Source organism: Protopterus annectens, chromosome 2.part1 (genome assembly GCF_019279795.1).
Source record: "Protopterus annectens isolate FY-2018-M chromosome 2.part1, PAN1.0, whole genome shotgun sequence".
Classification (NCBI taxonomy): domain Eukaryota; kingdom Metazoa; phylum Chordata; order Ceratodontiformes; family Protopteridae; genus Protopterus; species Protopterus annectens.
This window is the reverse complement of record NC_056729.1, coordinates 1,379,328,677-1,379,349,779: the sequence shown is the minus strand read 5'-3', so window position 1 is coordinate 1,379,349,779 and position 21,103 is coordinate 1,379,328,677. Positions and strand designations below refer to the sequence as shown.

At 41.9% G+C, this 21,103-nt stretch overlaps 1 protein-coding gene across 13 annotated transcripts in view; it reads right to left on the bottom strand.

Annotated features, from left to right (window-relative positions):
• The window catches only part of OTOF (otoferlin), a 2,911,272-nt gene that overhangs the window by 65,856 nt on the left and 2,824,313 nt on the right, over positions 1 to 21,103 (bottom strand). For 6 of the 13 annotated variants that reach the window (XM_044062839.1, XM_044062840.1, XM_044062845.1 and 3 more), the window contains exon 46: positions 1,545 to 1,736. The exons of the other annotated variants lie outside the window; for them this stretch is intronic. In XM_044062839.1, coding sequence (XP_043918774.1) covers positions 1,556 to 1,736 — 181 coding nt within the window. In that variant the 3' untranslated portion in view covers positions 1,545 to 1,555. The remainder of the gene's footprint in view (positions 1 to 1,544; positions 1,737 to 21,103) is intronic. 13 annotated transcript variants of the gene reach the window in all.

Sequence of the window (21,103 nt, the reverse complement as noted above, 5' to 3'; positions counted from 1 at the left end):
ATGTCCATTGTAAATCCTATACTAACCCACAGCTCAAAATATAGCTTATAAAATAAATAATCAGATTTAAAATACTTACTTCACTGCATATTCACAATAAAAACTCCAGGAAGAAATTAGAGACTTGCACACTTCCCAAGAGATTAAGTCACATAACTGTCGCTTGTGACAACAATCTCTCTCAGATGTACTTGTTATGAGGAATGTTCCTCATTTTGAATATTACAAAGTCTATGTTCCTTCTTGTTCCATACCGAGTCACATATTAATTAAGAAAAAATGTAACTAATATTCATGATAAATAATACTGACATATTACTTAATCAAAATAACTACTTATATAGTAACACATTTTAATCATCCTGTGAGTATCCCAGTTTAAGTTGTTAGTAAGTGGTTAGTCAGTGTTCCACATTTTGTCCACTTGTTCCACATTACTAAAAGTAGTGTTCCAATATTTAGAGATGGAAGTTTCAGAGGTTTGATAGCAACACAGCACAAGGCAAACTTAAATCCCGAACATGTGCAGTCATACTTTTTTACCCAGTGATAACCCACTCTCAGCCCATGTTATCCCAGAGCACTGAATGGGATTGTTTTATATTAAATTGCATCAGGAAGAGCTCTTCTCAATTTATTCTACTTTATCACATAGCCCGTTTTCTGGATGTGCTTTATTTAACCTGACCTTCGACATCTGAACTGCTCTTATCATCTCTGAGAACTTTGTAAGCCATTGGATTATTGCCAACTGTTCCTAAACTTGTTAAAAAGTTCCTTTTTAACCATACCTACTGATAAGCTGTTGCAAGTCTCAGAAACCCATAACTGAGATTTATAGGGTCAATGGCAATTCAGTGAGCTGTTTTACATCGAAAACTAAATCATCAAATACAATATAATACAATAACTTCTGAAAGAGTGAAACTTGGGGACAGGCATTAATATGGGTTCTGCAGGGTGGCAAGTGTGGCACTATTTCCATTTATAGCTATTTCCAGCAAGTTGATGGATTGGTAGTCAATGAAAAAAAATCACCAAGCTGTTTTCTCCCAGTATCATGTCATTTCACCAAGCTGTTTTCTCCCAGTTTCATGTCATTTCACCAAGCTTTTTTCTCCCAGTTTCATGTCATTTCACCAAGCTGTTTTCTTCCAGTTTCATGTCATTTCTTCCACTTGTGTAAGCTTGCACAATATTGGTAAACATAGCAGCACTGCAAGTTACTGATAACTGGTGTGCACTGATCATTAAATTACTAATTATTAAGAAATGTTCTATACAGCTAGAATATAAACATTTTTTCTTAATGGTTTTCTCTCAAAGAAGGGAAGTAAACAGCACCCCTTTTGGTTTATCAGTCATTCTTCTAACAGATTCTTTTTTACAGCTCTGTTTGGCGCATGCTAAAATTGACATTTTCTGACATTTTATTTCATCTGATACAACCATGCAAACTATAAAAACATGTATGAAGCATATTCACAGACAAACACAAACACAGGACCACACTGGTGGATGGAAACAGAAATGGCAACCATTACTTAAAGACCCTTCAGGCTCCAAGAATCTTCTTAACCAGGTAACCAGGCAGTGAGTAAATGAAGAGACCGACCATGAGGAGAATTAAGATGAGAGCAAGGATTTTCAGAAGTAGCCAACGGTAGTTGTGCCAGATAAAGTACCGGATGGACTTCAGTGGGTTCATAAACCAGATAAAGCTGGTATCCGGTCGACTTCAGGGGACAAGAAGGTTGGATTTTGGTGGGGGGAATGGAAAGGTTAGAAATGGATAAGGGTTGGGAAAAGGGATGGAAATAAATATGATGGAAAGAAGAAAATATAAAAAGATTTTGAATAGAAATTATAGTAACATGAACAGAGTTTGTGTACACTTCAAATTCATAGTTAAAAGAGAAACATACTTAACAAACTAAAGGCACAGGCTGCCAACATATCACCTGGCTTATCTGTCTAACAACATCCATTCCACAGTAGGTTATGGACTTCAGTTCTTAAGAATACCCAACTAAAACAGACTATCTCTAGGTTACACCTTTAAAATGTTGTAAAGTTAATGAGTGTCAGAAAACTGATCAATATCTGATGTGGTGTTGGCAACTGAGATGTATGGCTTTCCAAATGCTTTCCAAAAATATATTCCTGAGTTAGTTTTGGGAGCTTAGTTATGCTTTATTTCTAAAACAATGTTATTCTTTCCACCATGTTGTAAGACCCACATAATAGTTTGGTAAATAAGTATAATTCAGTCTAAATGAACTGTCTATTAAAATGCAAACAATCTTCCCTATGACAAAATACCATTTTTCACTGATAGAACATTCCTGTATTCAATCTATACTTTTAAAAGAGTATACTGCTGTCTACAACAACTAGTTTTTTAGGGTGTACATTAGGCTAACATGAGTTCACATATGGAGTAGCTCTGTCATATTCAATTTTAAGCGTCTCAGCTTAGTTGTTGCACTAAATTTGGTACTGAAAAAAAATTGCCAAATACATATTTTTCCTTTGAGGTGGTTTGGTGTATTTTCCATACCTTTCAATTTTTTCCATCTTCCAACAAGCACAGTTTTATTTAATTCTACCTGTTGTAATGATTTATGTTGTGAAAATTATTTTGTCTTGATTGCTTTCTGCTGAACTTCTTTAAATAAAGTTTCTCATACAGAAAAATGATTCTCAATGACAAATTAATTACTCAGCATAACTCTCCTGGGCCCCTACCTACTTCTCAAAAGCCATTTTTTATGAGCAGACTTTCAAATGAATCATTTAAATTGAAAGTCTATTCCATTGAGAATTTTCTCACTGGGGACAAATCCCCCAGTGGTCCTCCAATAATAGAATATAATTGACACTTGTATCACTGCTGCATGTGGGTAAGGAGAAATCATCCTTAGAAATTACACATTTAATTTAATTCACTCATTTAAGTGAACTGCTATATCTCAGACCATTTTAAGTCATGAGCTGGGTCACAAGACCATTTATAAATGTGATGTATATGTACAATGTTTTAGAGAATCTGGTTAAGCAATGTTTTTGTGAGGAAAACATTGTTCCTAGAGAAAACCCACACAGCCACACTAAGAGCATGCAAACACAGAATCGACACAAATTAGGAAGGAATCCTGAACCTTGGAGCTGTGAGGCAGCCATCTTAACCACACAACCATTAAGCTGCTCAAAGCCCTTTTGATTATTTAGATATTTAACAAATTGTTAAAAAAATCCAGTCTGCCCATGTGGGATTTTGATTGCTGAACCAACCTCTGTGGTGTTACAGAGTGGTAGAGTGGTTCTGCCATTTTTATATTGTCATCGGCTGTTCCCAATTATTCATTCATGCCTTTCATAAAGTCTTCCACAATGTTGCGTAAAAGTATGTTCTCCTAAACCCCTCTATATCTGCTAAGGCTAGTAGAGGTCCTCTGCCTTTTCCAATATTCTGAGTGATATTTTGCTTTTGAATTATTGTCTTCTGGTTACAGATTTGTTGCATTTCTTTACAAAGAAATCCCACTGTCAAATCTCTGACCATGACTTCAGCTTTCTAAGATCCTCCCTTACCTGTTCTGCCCCTCTGAAAGGTCTACCCATTTGGAGAGCTACTTAGATTCATAGGATTATGAGGCCAGATTCAAAAAGGTTACCACAAAATGTACATGTGTACTCTTAGTGTAACCTTTCTGAATAAACAGACTGCATACGCATTAGTGTACACTTTGTGGTAACCTTTATGAATCCAGCCTGTGATCTACAAAAATAGGATACAACACGTTTAATGTCAGAAAATAAAACATCACAATAAATAGCAAAGCCGTACATAAATTATGATTACAAGATAAAAGATCAGACTGTAAAAAAATTGCACCATAACTAATGCTAGTTAACTGTATTATAATAAGAGCTGCCAAAAGATGTGAATTAGTACTATAAAATAAAGAGTCAAATTATAAAAATTTGACACCATCGTTAAAAATCTAGGGTCAATAGTAGACAACAGTTTAGACTTTGACCTGTATATATCTACCAAAGTCAGAAAGGCATATGCTGTATCCTGTACAATTCTAATATGTATGTATTCTCACTCTGGGGTGATCATTGTATAGCTTTATAACTCAATAAGCCCATTTGTTTTCAAATCTAATCTATATTATTTTCATAAATATCTTATAATCTACATTATTTAGTATAATTGGTCTCCAGTTCTTACTTTCATTCTATTCACCTTTTTCCCACAGAAAATTTATAATACCTTCTCATATCTGGTTTCAGAAAAAAAAAGACTTCTCCTAGTCATTAATTGAGAGAATTAATAAACATAGTTTGCCACATTCTAAGCTTTTCATACATATTATATTCTACACCATCTGTACAGAATCTTCCTTTCTAACTTCAAATTAATTTATTCCAAAAATATCCTTTTCTGTAATTTTTGTGTTCTTGTGTAAATTTATTTACCTTTCATTGTAATTTTTCTTCCTTTTTAACAGCTTCATAGGTAACTCTTAAGAGTTGTTTTACTATCTCTATAATCTCATGTTGCTTATATTTTACCTCACCTTCATTATTCATAACTTCTCTTATCAAAGCATGCCACTTTTAATCAGTTTTGCTCTTCCTTTTTTCTCTTCTGATATATTTGTTTAAACAGCAGATCCTCAGCTTTCCTTTTGTTCCTCTCATATTTTTCTCTTTTGTTATCAAGTTTTTCTGTTACCATATTCCAAATGAAACATAATCTGTTCCACTAAACTATCATAATATGTTTTATCTTTCTTCCTTTGATGTAATTCTACTTATGAATACATTTTTTACACTTTTCTTTAAATGTTAACCACCATCCTGCCCATGAGTTACAAAATGATACTATACTAATATGACCTTCCCATAACTGTTAAGCTTTATCCATTAACCATGTTACTAGCTATTATTTTTCCTGTTAGTATCTTAATATCCTTTTCTTCACTAAGAAGATTTTAATTTTCATCAAGCGATAACCAAGCTGCAGAAATTCCTGGTATTAATTCACTTTCATTCATTTATTCAACATAATTTGATATCAAAAATAATATGTTTCTTTTTTAATCTGCCCTCTTCTATACATCCATTCACTTCAAGCCCATATTTTCACATTCCCCCATCTTAGAAGTTCTGTCACTATGTTAATATCATAGCCTACCTTTTTTTAACATTTCTTGTATTGCAGTTAAAATCTCTCATTATTATAATTCTCATATTAACTGTGACAAATGGTAATATCTGATGTTAAGTTGTCTATCTCGCCTTCATTCTTGCTGGATGGGTTCGGAGCCGACCTCGGCTCCGACTCGGCCACTCTAAAAGCTCGAGAGTTGGTTCCACCGGCTCGAGGCTCCCCTTATATCCCACAATGCTAGGCGAGAGTTACCTCAGATCTCGTTTGCCGCTACAGCGATCGAGGTGTTGGTTTTTCTACCGATTCTTGGTAAGTGACTTTCTTGTAAAGTTAGTATATTAAAACCCCTTTAATTTTAATATTTATACTTATTTCCCTTAGTTTAGAGGAATTCTTATCCCCTTTCTTAAAAATTCCTGTTTTTTCCCCACAAGAACTTTAAGTTCTTCCCTGGGCCTACAGGCCTTTTTCTTTCCCTAGTGGAGTGTGTGTGTGTTATTTTTTCTTAATTTAAAACCTAGCTAGTTGTTTTATTTTAAGTTAAACTAGACAGGGTGTAATCAGTGTGTTTGTGACTGTGTGTGTGATTACACCTTTGAGATATCTAAAGAAGCAAAGGTCTCCGGATTCAAGAAGTGTGATGCGTGCTGTCAGAAAATGTCTCTGACAGACGCTCACACTTCTTGTGTCTACTGTCTGGGACGTTTGCACCTGCAGGACTCCTGTGCTGTTTGCCATGGCTTCAGCCCCAGGGTCCTGCAGGAAAGAAAAAATAAGTTAATTTTAAGAGGCTTACTCAAGCCAGAGGATTCCCTTACTGTGTCTTCAGGGAAGCCCTCCAAGGCATCTAGGTCTTCGGCTCCGACAACTGAGCCGAGACCTAAGGCTTCTAAACCTCTGCCTACATCGGCTCCGACTGGAGCCGATGAGTCTCAGTCCACAGTTTCTGTGGTTCCCTCGGCTGGAGCCGAGGTATTAAATTCCGTGTCGGCTCCGACCAGACCTTCGGAGCCGACAACTAGAAGAGGTCCAGGTCACCATCCCTTGGCTCCGTTCATTCGGCTCCAGGATCTCCCCTGCTGTCTGAACGGAGCCAAAGATCTCACTCCTCTAGGTCATCGAGGCTGTCGGATCATGACCTTCAGAGGGTAGTGAGTCGACTTCTTAAGTCCGAGGCACTGGCCCAGATGCTTCAGAGCCCGACTCATCAGTCGATGCCTGCCCCTGTCCATCAATATATTCCTCCTTCGACTCTCTTGAGCTCGGAGCCGGGTCGTGTCGGAACCGAGACTGTGATAGCGTCGGAGCCGATACAATTGTCTTCGGCTCCGTCGTCGGCTCCGATTTCTTCCTTGGAAGAATCTCGGCACCGGACTTCCCTTGTCGGCTCCGAGGGGGTGAGTGGCATCGGACCCTTGTCCAACCCCGCTCTTCCTCTCGGAGCTTCGGCGCTGGTGAGTTCGGCTCCGACATCGGCCTCGGAGCCATCACTTTCGGTGCCGAGGGGGGTTCTCAGCTTCTCGGAGCGGGGACCTCTGGCTTTGCCTGACAGGGGTGCTTTCGAGGTCATGCGGAGTGTGTTAGAGCCTGGCTCTACCCCACAGTCGGCGCCGTCCGCCCCTCCCTCTACGGTGCCTCAGGTCAAGTCGACTCACTCCCTCATCCCGGACCGCAGAGAGCCAGCTCCTCAGGAACCCCTGTGGGATCTCATCCTCTTCCGAGGCCTCTCCTGACTTGGCAGAAGAGCCCCTCGGAAGAGGAAGTGTAAGAGGAAACACATTGACTCACCTGAGTCAATCACATCTGATACAGATTTAGATGATTCCGAGGGTTCCCCCCGTTCCCCTTCTGAAGATGTCTCTTTGCAGACATTCTAGAGATCCTGAAGCAGAGGGAAATTGGCCAGCCCTTAACCCTTCGGAGGATGAATCTGTATATCTTGAGGCGTTTGGCTCTCGCCCTTCCACCTCCTCGTGTCCCCTTTGACCCCTAATGCAGGTGGTTGCTAAAAAGGCATGGACGGCTCCTGATTCAGTGGACCCCACTCCCAGGAGACCCTCCAAATTCATAACGGCACCAGCAGACAAGCAGTTCTTGACAAAAGGAGTTTCTGTGGATGCTATGGTGGTAGCTGCTGCCACTAAGAAGGAACTAGCTGATCCTTCAGTACCTGTCCATCCACCTAACAAGGAATCTAGGTCCATGGACAGGTACGGAAGCGGATGTTTTCGTCAGCGACATTTACTATGCGTTAAGCTGAACTACCTGTGCCATTTCACTCGTCTTCAAAGGGACTTGATTAAAGCGAGTGACATGTTGAAGGATCCCACAGCTGCGGGGTTTCAAGATAAAATGAACACTCAGCTGGCTACCCTTAACTCCATAGCCAACTCCTCCATGCGCCTCCTTTCTTATGCGGCTGATGGAGCGAGTAGGTCCGCAGGGACAGGTGTGGCCTTACGTAGGCATGCCTGGATGCGGCTATGCAATTTTGCGGACCCCTTCAAGACGTCTTTCACTAACTCCCGTTTGATGGATCATCTCTTTGGTCGGGAAGTGAAAGAAACCTTGACTAGGTGCGAGACTGATGGCAAGACTCTTTCTGCCGTCGGAGTCCATTTTTCTACTCCTTCTAGGCCTTACCCCAAAGGCCAGAAAAGTGGGAAAATGTGGTTCCGTAAACAAAATCAAGGGACTTCGCCTGACGCACAAAGTCGTTACCCTGCCAGAGGCAGAGGCGGAATAACAATGGTAGACGCCGCCTCGAGGCAGGGGCTCCGCAGAACCAGGGCAATCGAGAAGCCTTCTCTGATAAGCCCTTTCAGCATCCCTGAGGTGTTGCCCGCTGCCCACCTTCGGAGGCAGTCGGGGGAAGGTTGTCACTGTACCCAAAAGCCTGGCTATCCCTGACTCAAGACAAATGGGTACAGTCCGTCATTTCCGAAGGCTATTCTATCCCCTTTCTTCGCATTCCGAAACAATCAAAAAAATCCCTTCCAGATGTTCCACCCGGGCAAAGCGATCTAGCGGTTTTGGAAATTTCAAAACTGCTTGCAAAAGAGCAATTCAGCCAGTTCCAGCAGACCAGCAAGGATCCGGAATCTACTCAAGGTTCTTTTTAGTTCCAAAGAAAACAGGGGACTGGAGACCAATTTTGGATCTCAGTATCTTGAACAGATCAGTCAAGAAAACAAGATTTCGGATGGTCACGCTGCAGTCCATCCTTCCCCTATTGGGAAAAGGAAACTGGATGTGCTCTATAGACCTTCAGGATGCGTACTATCACATAAAAATGAACAGACGCTCCAGAAGATTCCTCCGCTTCAGGCTGGGAACCAGTCATTTTCAATTCAGGGCCCTGCCCTTTGGTCTCACCACTGCCCCGGTGTTTACCAAATGCATGGCAGTGGTAGCTTCTCACCTGAGACGACAAGGATTCCAGGTGTTTCCATATTTGGACGACTGGCTCCTCACAGCTCCCACCAAGCATCTCCTTCTGATGGCCAGGGATTACACTTTTCGCATTTGTCAAAAGTTAGGCATTTCAATAAATTGTGAAAAGTCTGTTTTGTCGCCTTGTCGTACTATTACCTACATAGGTGCAAATCTAGACACAGTAGACATGTCTGCGAGGCTAACAGATCAGAGAATAACAGACATACACAGACTGGTCTCACTCCTTTTCAACAACAACAGAATCAAAGCCAGGTTAGTTCTGAAAGTGTTGGGAATTATGGCGGCTGCCATACCTCTGCTTCCATTAGCCAGATTCCACATGCGAATCCTTCAATGGATGCTCTTTACACAATGGTCATACCAGCAACTTCCAATGTCCCACACCATTATGATCACGCAGGCGTGCAGAAATCATCTCATGTGGTGGATGTCTTCCCCTCAGCTCTGGTTGGGAAGACCCTTTGTTCCTCCCCCTCTGGTTGCTACTCTGACAACGGACGCCTCCCTGATCGGGTGGGGGGGGCATTATCAGGGCAGGACGGTCCAGGGCACATGGCAACCAGATGAATGCCACTTGCACATAAATGTTCTGGAGATGAGAGCAGTGCTTTTAGCGTTGCAAGCCCTTCAAGACTCTCTCCCCTTGGGAACGATTGCAATCCAGACAGACAATATGTCTGTAGTGTGGTACATCAACAAACAAGGCGGAACCAGGTCCTACCCCCTGTGTCGAGAAGCACTCAGATTGTGGCAATGGGCGATTTCTTCTCAGCGTTTTCTGATAGCAACGCACATCCCCGGGAAGTCCAATCAAATAGCGGACAAATTGAGCAGAGCTATCCTCATGCCTCACGAGTGGTCTCTGAAAGACTCTGTTGTGAGAGAGATTTTTCTCAAGTGGGGTCAGCCTTGCTGCGATCTTTTTGCTACTCCCCAAAACAGCAAGTGCAGACATTATTTCACCCTATTCCCTTTACCAGGCCAACCCAGCAGAGACGCTCTAGTCCAAGTTTGGCCCTGGGGACTTCTGTATGCATTTCCTCCCTTCCCACTAATCTCTCAAGTGATACAGAAAGCTATCGCTCAGAAGGCCTCGTTGATCCTCATTGCTCCTTACTGGCCTCGACAGGTGTGGTTCCCCTTTCTACATCAATTTCTACTGGAGCGACCTTGGCATCTGGACCTAGTTCCAGACCTTTTGATCCATCAATCGGGTCAGTTACATCGCTCCCTCCCCTCTTTGAACCTCACTGCTTGGTTCCTCCAGTTCCAACCTTAGCCAGGCTTCCTCAATTATCTCACTCTGTTCGAGATATTTTGATAGCTTCCCATAAATCTTCCACTAGGAAGATTTACTTGAGTAAGTGGAAGCGTTTCACATTTTGGGCTCAAGGAAGGGACATAGATCCTTTCACTGCTTCCATCCAAATAGTCCTTGATTTTCTAGCTGAACTCTTCCATGCAGGTTCATCCCCTTCTACTCTTAAAGTTCAATTAGCAGCTATCTCTAACTTTCATGTGGGTATTTCTGAGTCTGCCTTAATGTCCCACAAGCTTTGCAAAGCCTTTTTGAAAGGAGTTTTTCTTCTCAGACCTCCTATAAGAAATCCTCCTTCTCCTTGGGACCTAAATTTAGTTCTTACTTCTTTGATTCTACCCCTTTCGAACCTGCAGCATCCTGTTCTTTAAAATTGCTATCATGGAAGACTCTCTTTCTGGTAGCTATTACTTCAGCTAGAAGAGTCTCAGGACTTCATGCACTCAGCTGTCGACCTCCTTATCTATTGTTCCATAAGGACAGGGTATCCTTACGAACCAACCCGTCCTTTTTACCTAAGGTAGTCTCGACGTCAAATCTAAATCAGAGCATTGACCTCCCTGTCTTTTTTCCAGAATATTCCAATAGGTCTGAACAAAAATTACACTGGCTAGATGTTCATCATCAGTTGAGGTACTATTTGGATAGAACAAAACAATTCAGAAAATCTGACCAACTGTTTGTCTCCTATGCAGAAGGCAGAAAGGGACTTTCAGTTTCAAAGGTATCATTATCTAGATGGCTTACATCTCTGATTACCCTTGTTTATGAGATTAGACACCAAAAGCTGCCTAATAAACCTAAGGCCCATTCTACAAGAGCTTTGGCTACTTCCTTAGCCTTCCAGGACAGACTGCCTATTGACACCATTTGTGCAGCGGCTACTTGGGCTACTCCTCACACTTTCATTTCTCATTATAAGTTGGATTTAGCTTCTAAGCATAGAGCTAACTTTGGTTCCACTGTTCTCAGGAGTCTGTTCCGTTAGGCCACCCGGGACAAGGTGCTAGGGACGCGGTCCCATCCAGCAAGAATGAAGGCGAGATAGACAACTTAACATATAGAAGTTATGTTCTTACCATAACGTTCCATGTTAGTTGTCTTCTTCTCGCCTTCTTCTTGCGTCCCACCCTCCTTCCCCCTGGCCTGGACAGACCTAGAGGAGTTGTGATTGTGACCTCTCTTTCTACCACCTCTTTCTTAGACATATGCTGCTTGCATATCTCCTGAATCAGGATGTAGGTCACCCTTCTTTCTCCCTGTTGTTAGAGGTGGACTCTGTTTAGTTATTCTGTAACTATTATAAGCTGGGGTTAGCTTACAAACGAGATCTGAGGTAACTCTCGCCTAGCATTGTGGGATATAAGGGGAGCCTCGAGCCGGTGGAACCAACTCTCGAGCTTTTAGAGTGGCCGAGTCGGAGCCGAGGTCGGCTCTGAACCCATCCAGCAAGAAGAAGGCGAGAAGAAGACAACTAACATGGAACGTTATGGTAAGAACATAACTTCTATTTCTAACAAATCCTCTTTTTCTTTTTCCATATATGCATAGACACTTATTATGGGTCAAAGGTTCATAGGTTGTTAGTAAGCGTATGGCCACAGGAGACCATCAATAAGCACAGCCACATTACCCAATGCTATCTCCCAGTACTGGTGGAAGACTAACACAGACCCCATTAAGTAGACTTTCTTCACATATTCCTGGTGAAAATTTGAGATCACTCATCCAGACATCCAGACTGGTTTTAAAAGTTACTGCTGAAACACTCTTATAGGTAGGGCAACCTTTTCTAGAAACAGGTGACATTATGAGTTAGGTATCTGTCACACCACTTTGAGAAAGTGTTAAAAGCTTTAACAAGGTCCAGTTAAACAGTGTGGACTGTGTTCCCCTTATCTGTGTCATCAGTAGCCCTTTAAAAGAACTCAACCAGATTGAGCAGCTGTGGTCTGACCTTTCCAAAGCTGAATCAATGTTTATCCAAGGATATGAGGTCACCTAGCTCATTGTTTATTAGTTCAGCTATAATGCATTCAATAGCCTTGCAAGTTGTACTAGTGAGACTAATAGGCCAATAATTCCCAGGTTCAGTAGAGGGACCACCTTTATGCAAGGGCACTACGACTGCCTAGTACTCCCACTTCCAACATTAAACTCTTACACCATATCTGTTGCTGTTTGTGAGTTACTCTGCTGAGTTTTCAATCCCATTGTCTTCTTTTCTTAAGTACTTTACCTTCTCCATCCCTACCCAGCCCCCAAATACCCTCTATTTAGAACATGCTGCCCATGTTATGCTTCGCTATTTCTTATGCTAAGAATATTTTACAGTCATTTTATTCTTCCTTTCCTCTCTCCATCTTCTTACACCCATCTCCATCGTATTATACTGTAAACATTGTACATACACATACTACTGTGTGGCAGCTTTTATTATTCTAAATATGTACAGTTGTGTGGTACATATCAAATGCAAATTTGTTGCTAATATTTGCAAATAATGCTTAGTGGTTCTTGGGTTATCATAATCTTTACATGGTATCATCATATTTTAGTATATTTACTGCATACATGTATCACATTCTTTGAATGATTATTAACTCATACTGTTATGTACAAAGTCCATTGAATGAATATTGTGCTGTGCACTGAGTGACAAACATATATGTAACCATATATGCAAACTTGACATTGGAGCTTTTCTCTTAAGGCCTCTGCTGGGAATAGTTTATGCTCAGTCAGATTATCAGGTTAATGAATAGTAATACATAAACAAACAAACATAGGTTCATAAATTAGTACTAGGGTAACTGCTTTGTGGACCATTTTTAAGCCTAGCCAGTTACTCCATGTGACAATCAAACCCTGGAGCTTGTGTTTGTAAAGTAAACACCTTAACCATTATGCCAACCCCCCACCTCAAACAAGCATGCAAAGATAGTTATCCATTATACGTAAGCCTCCTTCCTTTTATGTAGTTTTGAGTATTGTTAGACTGCAAATAGGTGTTTTACAGGAATTCCTTAAGAAAATTAATTCACTTAAGGAAAAGAGTAGCTTATTGTCTTAGTATACGTAACTACTCTTATGTAATAAAATATTGGTCCTGTGTGCCCTGCTGCCAATGAATTACTTTCCCCAAAAGATCTGGCACCAGCAATATTTCAAAGTAAATAAATAACATAGAAGGTGTTATGACATCCTTAAACTGTGACTTTCCTAAGATGGCATCCAATGGCCAAGTACCCATTTGTAGCTGATGAATTAAAGTGTCACAATGGCTTTGTGAGTCTATTTCTGGTCCATGACAGGTCCAGGGCATGAGAATAAGATTGGTGCTGGTTAGGAATGACTCAGTAAGAGAAATCCAGGAAGTAAATATTTATGAAGTATACAGGAAAAGAAAATATTTGGTGGCCTTTTAGTGATTCATTTGACCTCTATGGGAATCCAAACTGGTGTCCAAAACTGCAACAAGACCTTTTGGGTAATTGGTTTTAAGGTGGTTTGCAAATGGATGAGCTTCTGAGTGATGCTCATCCAAAAATAGAGTGTTCTGTCAACTCTGTCTGGCCTACATATTTTAATTATATGCCTACAAAACCATTTACATCTGTGCAATGCCCCTAGCATGTGCACCATTTTATAGATTCATAGATTAGTACTAGGCTAACTGCCTTTGTGGGCCATTTCTAAGCCTAGCCAATTACCCCGTGTGAGAATCAAACCCTGCACCTTTGGTTTATAAGGCAAATACCTTAACCATTATGCCAACCTCTCACCCCTGACAAATTGGTATGGCGTGGATGGAATTGGTAGGGGTATGGTACTCTTACATTACTGTTACAAAACCATATTAAGAACATAAGAAACAGTAGGTGGTATGCATTAGTAAGGACTGCATTTAAGTGAGAAGCATGTCTTTCTATTACCATATTGCAAATTCCTTACTCTGAAGCAGATAATACAGAAAGGGTATGAAGGAGGTATGTGAAAGACAAGAGAAATAAGTGGACATACCATATGAAAGCTATGATGTATTCACATAGAAATAAAGCATGGGCATTAAGCAAAAAACAAAATAACAACAACAACAAATACTGCAGAGCTCCCACACTCAAGACTAGAAAAAATCAACTAAATGAACAGACAGGAGGAACAGTACAGTGTCAGAGTGAAACAATTGCTTTTGTCTATAAAATTGTAGGTAAACACTACTATCTATTAAAGCAGACTTAATCAGACCTAAATGAGATCAACATGCAGGAATGTACAAATGTTCTCCAGTAAAACTGACATCATAAAATCTGAAATTATATGGTAGATATATATCCATAACCAATCAGCCAACAACAGGCATTTCATAACAAATCATCAGCAAATCCTTGTAAATTTGACTAAAGAAGTATTGAGTGGACTGATGGGAAATGATTCAAGCTGTCGGTCAGTCCCTAGTTAATGGCAATAAAGGGTTGTCATAAGCTAAAGAAGGAAGGACCAACTGGGCAATTAGAGGCATGCTGGCCAGGGGAATAGAAAGCTAGAGCTCTTAAAGGAGGTACTTAGTTGACAGGTTGCTAGCAGGGAAGGAGAATAGTTAAATGGGAAAGCAGCTGACAGAAGGCTACAGTGGGATCGGTAGACTGTTAGCTATGGAGTCACTGTCAACTTTTAAAACAGGATTACAGGGATTCTAAGGCAAGTAATGGGGGCAGGAGTGGCTATGCAAGAGTTATGCCAGTCAGTAGAACAGGTGACAGGCTGTTACAGTAGTACTGGCTGACCAGTTGTGAGCTAAGGAGCCTGCTTTTGCCTTGTTGATGATTTTCACAATGATGCCAGGTAGGGATTTTCAGGGGAGAATGAGACAAGTAAAGAAATATTAGAATTTGAAAATAAAAATCAATTTCATGCCATTAAAGAATATAGAAATTAGAACTTTCCATACTCAAATGCCAAAACCAACTTTTCATAATATAACAATGAAAGCATTCACTGATCTGAACCTAAGCCTTTCAAGTCACTCAATGCTTTCTTTTCATCTCTCTTCCCACACAGCTTTCATTCTAGATTTTATTAACTTGGAGTTTATTTTGATATGCATGGTGAGTAGAGTCTAGAACAATAGTCTTCTTTTTCTTTCAGCTGTTCCCATTAGAGGTCACCACAGCGGATCATTTGTTTCCATTTCTTCCTGTCCTCTGCATCTTGCTCTGTCACACCAACCACCTGCATGTCCTCTCTCACTACATCCATAAACCTTATCTTAGGCCTTCCTCTTTTCCTCTTACCTGGTAGCTTCATCCTTAGCATCCTTTTCCCAATATAACCAGCATCCTTCCTCAGCACATGTCCAAACCAATGCAATCACGTCTCTCTGGCTTTCTCCAAACCGTCCAACCTGGGCTGACCCTCTAATATACTTATTACTAATCCTGTCTACCCTAGTCCAACCCAGTGCAAATCTTAACATCTTTAACTCTGCCACATCCAGCTCTGACTCCTCCCTTTTTGTCAATGCCTCTGTCTCCAACCCATATAACATAGCTGGTCTCATTACCCTCTTGTAGACCTTCCCTTTCACTCTTACTGGTACTAGTCTGTCACAAATCACTCCTGACACTCTTCTCCACCCACTCCACCCTGCCTGTGCTCTCTTCTTCACCTCTCTTCCACACTCACCATTACTCTCAACTGTTGATCCCAAGTATTTAAACTCATCCACCTTTGCCAACTCTACTCCCTGCATCCTCACAATTCCTCTATCCTCCCTCTCATTCACACACACATATTCTGTCTTAGTACTGCTGACCTTCATTCCTCTCCTCTCTAGAGCATATCTCCACCTTTCCAGGGTCTCCTCAACCTGTTCCCTACTCTCACGATATATCACAATGTCATCTGCAAACATCATGGTCCACGGGAACTCCTGTCTGATCTCGTCTGTCAACCTGTCCATCACCACTGAAAATAAGAAAGGCCTCAGATCTGATCCTTGATGTAATCCCACCTCCACCTTAAACGCATCTGTCACTCCCACTGCAGATCTCACCACTGTCACTCTACCCTTGTACATATCCTGTACCACTCTTACATACTTCTCTGCCACTCCTGACTTCCTCATACAATACCACAACTCCTCTCTAGGCACCCTGTCATATGCTTTCTCCAAGTCCACAAACACACAATGCAACTCCTTCTGACCTTCTCTGTACTACTCCATCAGCACTCTCAGAGAAAACATTACATTTGTAGTGCTCTTTCCTGGCAGTAAACCATAGTGCTGATCACTAATCATCACCTCCCTTCTTAACCTTGCTTCTATTGCTTGTTCCCATAATTTCATGCTGTGACTGATCAGTTTTATCCCCCTGTAGTTACTACAGCTCTGCACATCACCCTTATTCTTAAAAATTGGTACCAAAACACTTTTTCTCCACTCCTCAGGCATCCTCTCACTTTCCAAGATTTCATTAAACAATCTGGTTAAAAATTCCACTGGCATTTCTCCTAAACACCTCCAAGCTTCCACAGGTATGTCATCTAGACCAACAGCCTTTCCATTCTTCATCCTCTTCATAGCTATCCTTACTTTCTCTTTGCTAATTGGTTCATAGATAGGTACTAGGCTATTGGCCCTAGGGTCTACACAAGCCTAGCCAAAAAGGTAGCCTGGCTTTTGCCACTCAAGAAAATTATTTTCCTGTGTCCCTGTTGAGCAAAGCCACAGATGTGATCCGCGGGGTGAATTTCCTATTTCCCATCCAATCATCAAGATTTTTCTTGAAGAGTGCTAATGAGGAGCTTTGTTTGATATAGCTAGGTAGTTTGTTCCAGAGTATGGGACGTCTCTGGGATAGGAATCTATCCCTCCAGCATGTTCTGTTTGTTGTGGTGACAAGGTTTAGGTTACTTGAGCGTGTAGCTCGGAGGGACTGGGATTTCTTTAAGTGGAGCATGTCCAACAGTTCCGGGTTTGACATAGCTTTGTATGTTAGGCAGAGATCGATATGCGATGGAGTAAAGCTGGAGTTTTTTGAGACGGTTTGCGTAGGGCATCTGTTTGAGGCTGGTAATCCTCTTTGTGAGGTATTTCTGCGGACTTTCCAGTTGTTGTAGATGTCTTGTGAGGTACATACCAAAAGGGACGTTGTACTCTATAATGGGTCTAATGAGTGATGAGTAGAGGGGAACAATGACCTCTTTTTTTCTGGATGAGAAACCTTTTGTGATGAGATGTGCCACATAGAATGATTTCCTGACTACTGTGGTGATGTGATTATCAAAGGAGAGACTACTGTCCACCTGTATCTCAGGTCTCTTGTCACACTTTCGGTGTTAAGTATACTACCACCTATGTGGTAGCTCATGGGTATAGAGTTTTTCAAAGGGGACAACAATGCACTTTTTGGCATTGAGCTTGAGGCCATGGCTTTGACACCAGGCATCTGTCTCAGTGAGGCCCTTTTGTAGGATGTCCACATCGTTAGGAGTTTCTATTATGGCTCCTAGTTTGCAGTCATCTGTGAACTTCATTAGCCAAGGACCTTATGTGTTAGCCTATACTTCAGAAAATTATATACCAAACAGGAGAGGACCCAGGACTGAACCCTGTGGTACTCCACTTGTCGCTGGTCTGAAGTCGGATTTGGAGTCTGCTACTTTCACAGTGTAGGTTCTGTCAGTGAGCCATTTGGCAACCCATCTTGTAACATAGGGATGTATACCTAGTTTAGTGAGTTTATCTATAATTCCAGAGTGGGGGATGGTGTCAAAAGCCTTGGCAAGATCTAGATAGGCTGTGTGAACCACCTTAACCTTGTCTATGGCTTTGGTGACTGCTTCAAAGAAGTCTATCTGGTTTAGGAGACATGATCTGCCTTTCACAAATCCAAACTGGGTGGGGTCCAGAGTTTGTAGATTACAATAGTAAGACACATAAAAGCTAATAATCCAACAAAAATGTGACAGGATACCTTCTTCTTGAAAAGAACCAGACACCAGGCTGGGTAAGGTTATAAGCGCTTTCGTTTCCTTTATTCACACTCAATACAAACAGAACTTCATCAGATACAAAACCATACACACTGCCCCCTTTTTTATAGTTTGGAGATTACCAATGTCTTTGTTTATAAGTTCCATGATGATACATTCCATGGCCTTGCAGACCAGGTTCGTTAGGCTAATGGGGCGTTAGTTCCCGGGGTTCGTGGTGGCTCCCCCTTTGTGGAGTGGGATAACTGTCGCTGTGCACCATTCAGTGGGCACAAAGCCTGAGGTGAGGCTATGATTGAACATGGTGCTTAGATGGGGTGCCAGTTCATTCTGTAGTTCATGTAGAACGCAGCCTGGGATGTTGTCAGGTCCCATGGATGCTGTTTTCTTTGCTTTGTAGAGTGTGGTTTTTACCTGTGCAGCCATGATTACAGGAACTTTGCATTCTTCCGGTATAGAGATGGGCCCTTTATGGGGTGAGAGGGGGGGTAAAGTTAGCACTGAACCTATCTGCAGGGATATTGGCAATATCAGTTGGTTCTGTACATTTAGTGCCATTGGTTCTGTATATTTAGTGCCATTGTGCTGTAACTCAGAGCAGATCTGAGTGTTGCCATTGAGATCCTTGACATCGCTATAGAATGCTTTGTGGTTGTCTTTAGAATCAGTGGCGATTTTGTTTTCGTAAGTAGCTTTGGAGGATTTTATGAGGGATCTCAGTTTTTTACTGAGGCTGACCAGGGAGTTCCTCCAGTCATGGGATTTTACTCTTTTTTTGCAACAGTTTCTTTCTTCTGTTGTAGAGTTTGTTTATGGCAAGGGACCACCAGATTGGATCTCTTTTTTTTTGGTGGATAGCATCTTGGTTCTGTTAGGGATAGCATGATCCACACACTTGTGTAAGTGTTTATAAAGTGCATTTGTGTAGGATTTAGCCGTCGTACCTCTGTTGTCTGTCTGCATGGGTGTCATGAAGTTTGCCACTTCTGTCTTAAGAAGTGTGAAGTTGGCTTTAGAGAATTTTTTTACGGTGGTTTCCTAATGGGGGGTGGGGGTGGTATGTGGATGTCTAGAGTGATTAGCTTGTGGTTGGATCTGACCAACGAGGAATTGACCTCTGGTGTGGAACACCGGTTGCACATGTTGGTAATGAGCAGGTCTAGGATATTGCTGCCCCTGGTGGGAGGTGTGGATAAGTTGATCCAAGGCATTGGAATTTATGAATTCCAGAAAACGTTGAGCAAAAGAGTTGGTACATGAGTAGTTTTCCCAGTTAATGGTGGGGTAATTGAAATCACCCATTATTAGGGTGTTGGGTTGTACCCTAATATTTTCCAGTGTATCAAGAAATGAGGAGTGGGAATCCTGGGGCATGGTGGGGGATCTGTAGCAAGTTACAGTTTGGATTGCTGTCTTGCCCAGAGTTAGTTGCACTTGGACAATCTTGGATGCATTATGCTGAGCAACTAGCCTGGAGGTGTGGATATCCTTAATGAATATGGACACACCTCCGCCTTTAGTGTTTCGGTCCAGGTTAGGTGGCCAAAAGGTGTGGCATGAATTATAGCCTGGTAATGCAGGGGTGGTCTCTGGAGCCTTGAACCAGGTCTCTGTCACTGCACAGATGTTGATGTTCTCCACTTTAAGGAATGCCTCAAGTGAATGCATTTTGAGGTTTAGACTTTTAGCATTGAGTAGCATTACCTCAGATTTTGCTTGCTTGTACCTGTTACGGTGGTGAATTTGTCATTTGAACCTTGGCTAAAAAAGGCACTATAGGGGTGGCAGGAGCCTTAGCCACTATACGGAATCCCAAGGGTGACAGGTGCAGGCCATCTCTGGCAAAGCATCGTGGTCTGTCAATCATGTCATCCCAGGCAGACAGATACTGGATCCCCTTAGAACGACACCAGAAGCTTAGCCAATTGTTGAAGTCAATCATTTTGTCCTTGTACTGTGGTATAATTCTGGGTGATGGCAGGATGCTACTCAGGGATATGGTCATACCTGCCTGGGCTACAAGATCAGAGAGCTCCACCATGTCTCTTTTCATGTAGTCCAGGGAGGTACATCTCAGGTCATTCACACCAACATGGACAATGACAGAGTCATATTTGTACTTGTTGTGGAGTGACCTGAGTGCATGCATTATGTGGCGGATCCTGGCAACCGACAAGCAGCTGACAGTAACTTTCTCCTTGTTTAACCTGGTGAGTGGAACATCAGTGTGCCTGACTATAGAGTCATCTATGACTAGAGTGTTGGGTACATTGTTATGCCTTATGGGCTGTGGTTGAGTGGCACACTGAGTTTTTGGGCTATGTGTCATTTGGGTTGTGTTGGGGGGGGGTGGAGGTTGCTTGCATTTCTGCTTTGGAGGTCTCTGTTGCTTGAGCAGATTTTTATTGAGAGCCTCTGTGAATGTAGGTGTGTATTTTGCATTTCTATGTGTCTGTTTTGGTGGTGTAGGTTTTGAGGGACTATGTGATGAATGTGGTGTGGTGCAAGTGTTTACCTTCTCCTCTTGACTGTCTAGTCCAGTCTTGGGTGAAGAGAGCTTTGCTTCCAGTTTGGCTATAAAAGTGCATCTCTCACAGGTTGTAGTGTTGGCGGTAGGAAGAGAGAGTTGTCTGTGTACATGAGGCAATTGCTGCATTGCCCCAAGATGCCCAGATTCATCAGGTAGACAGGAGAAAACACCGGGAGCTGACCCTTAGACATGCCTGGATAGGTGCTTATTTATTAAGTACTAAAAACTATTTTCCTCTAGACAAGTGAGGAAAGTTGAGTGCTGTAGTAATTTGTAGCTTATTTAGTGGTTTCAGCGAGTTCTGAACAAGTGCTGAGCTCAAAGAAACAGATTGACTAATCCGTTGCACTTCCTGATTCACTATCTCCACATCATCCAACCTTCTCTCTCTCTCATTCTCTTCATTCATCAAGCCCTCAAAGTACTCTTTCCATCTGTTCAACACACTCTCCTTGCTTGTGAGTACGTTTCCCTCATTATCCTTTATCACCCTTCCCTGCTGCACAACTTTCCTAGCTCAGTCCCTCTGTTTAGCCAATCAGTAGAGGTCCTTTTCTCCCTCCTTAGTATCCATCCTTTCATACAACTTTCCATACGCCTTATCCTTAGCCTTGTG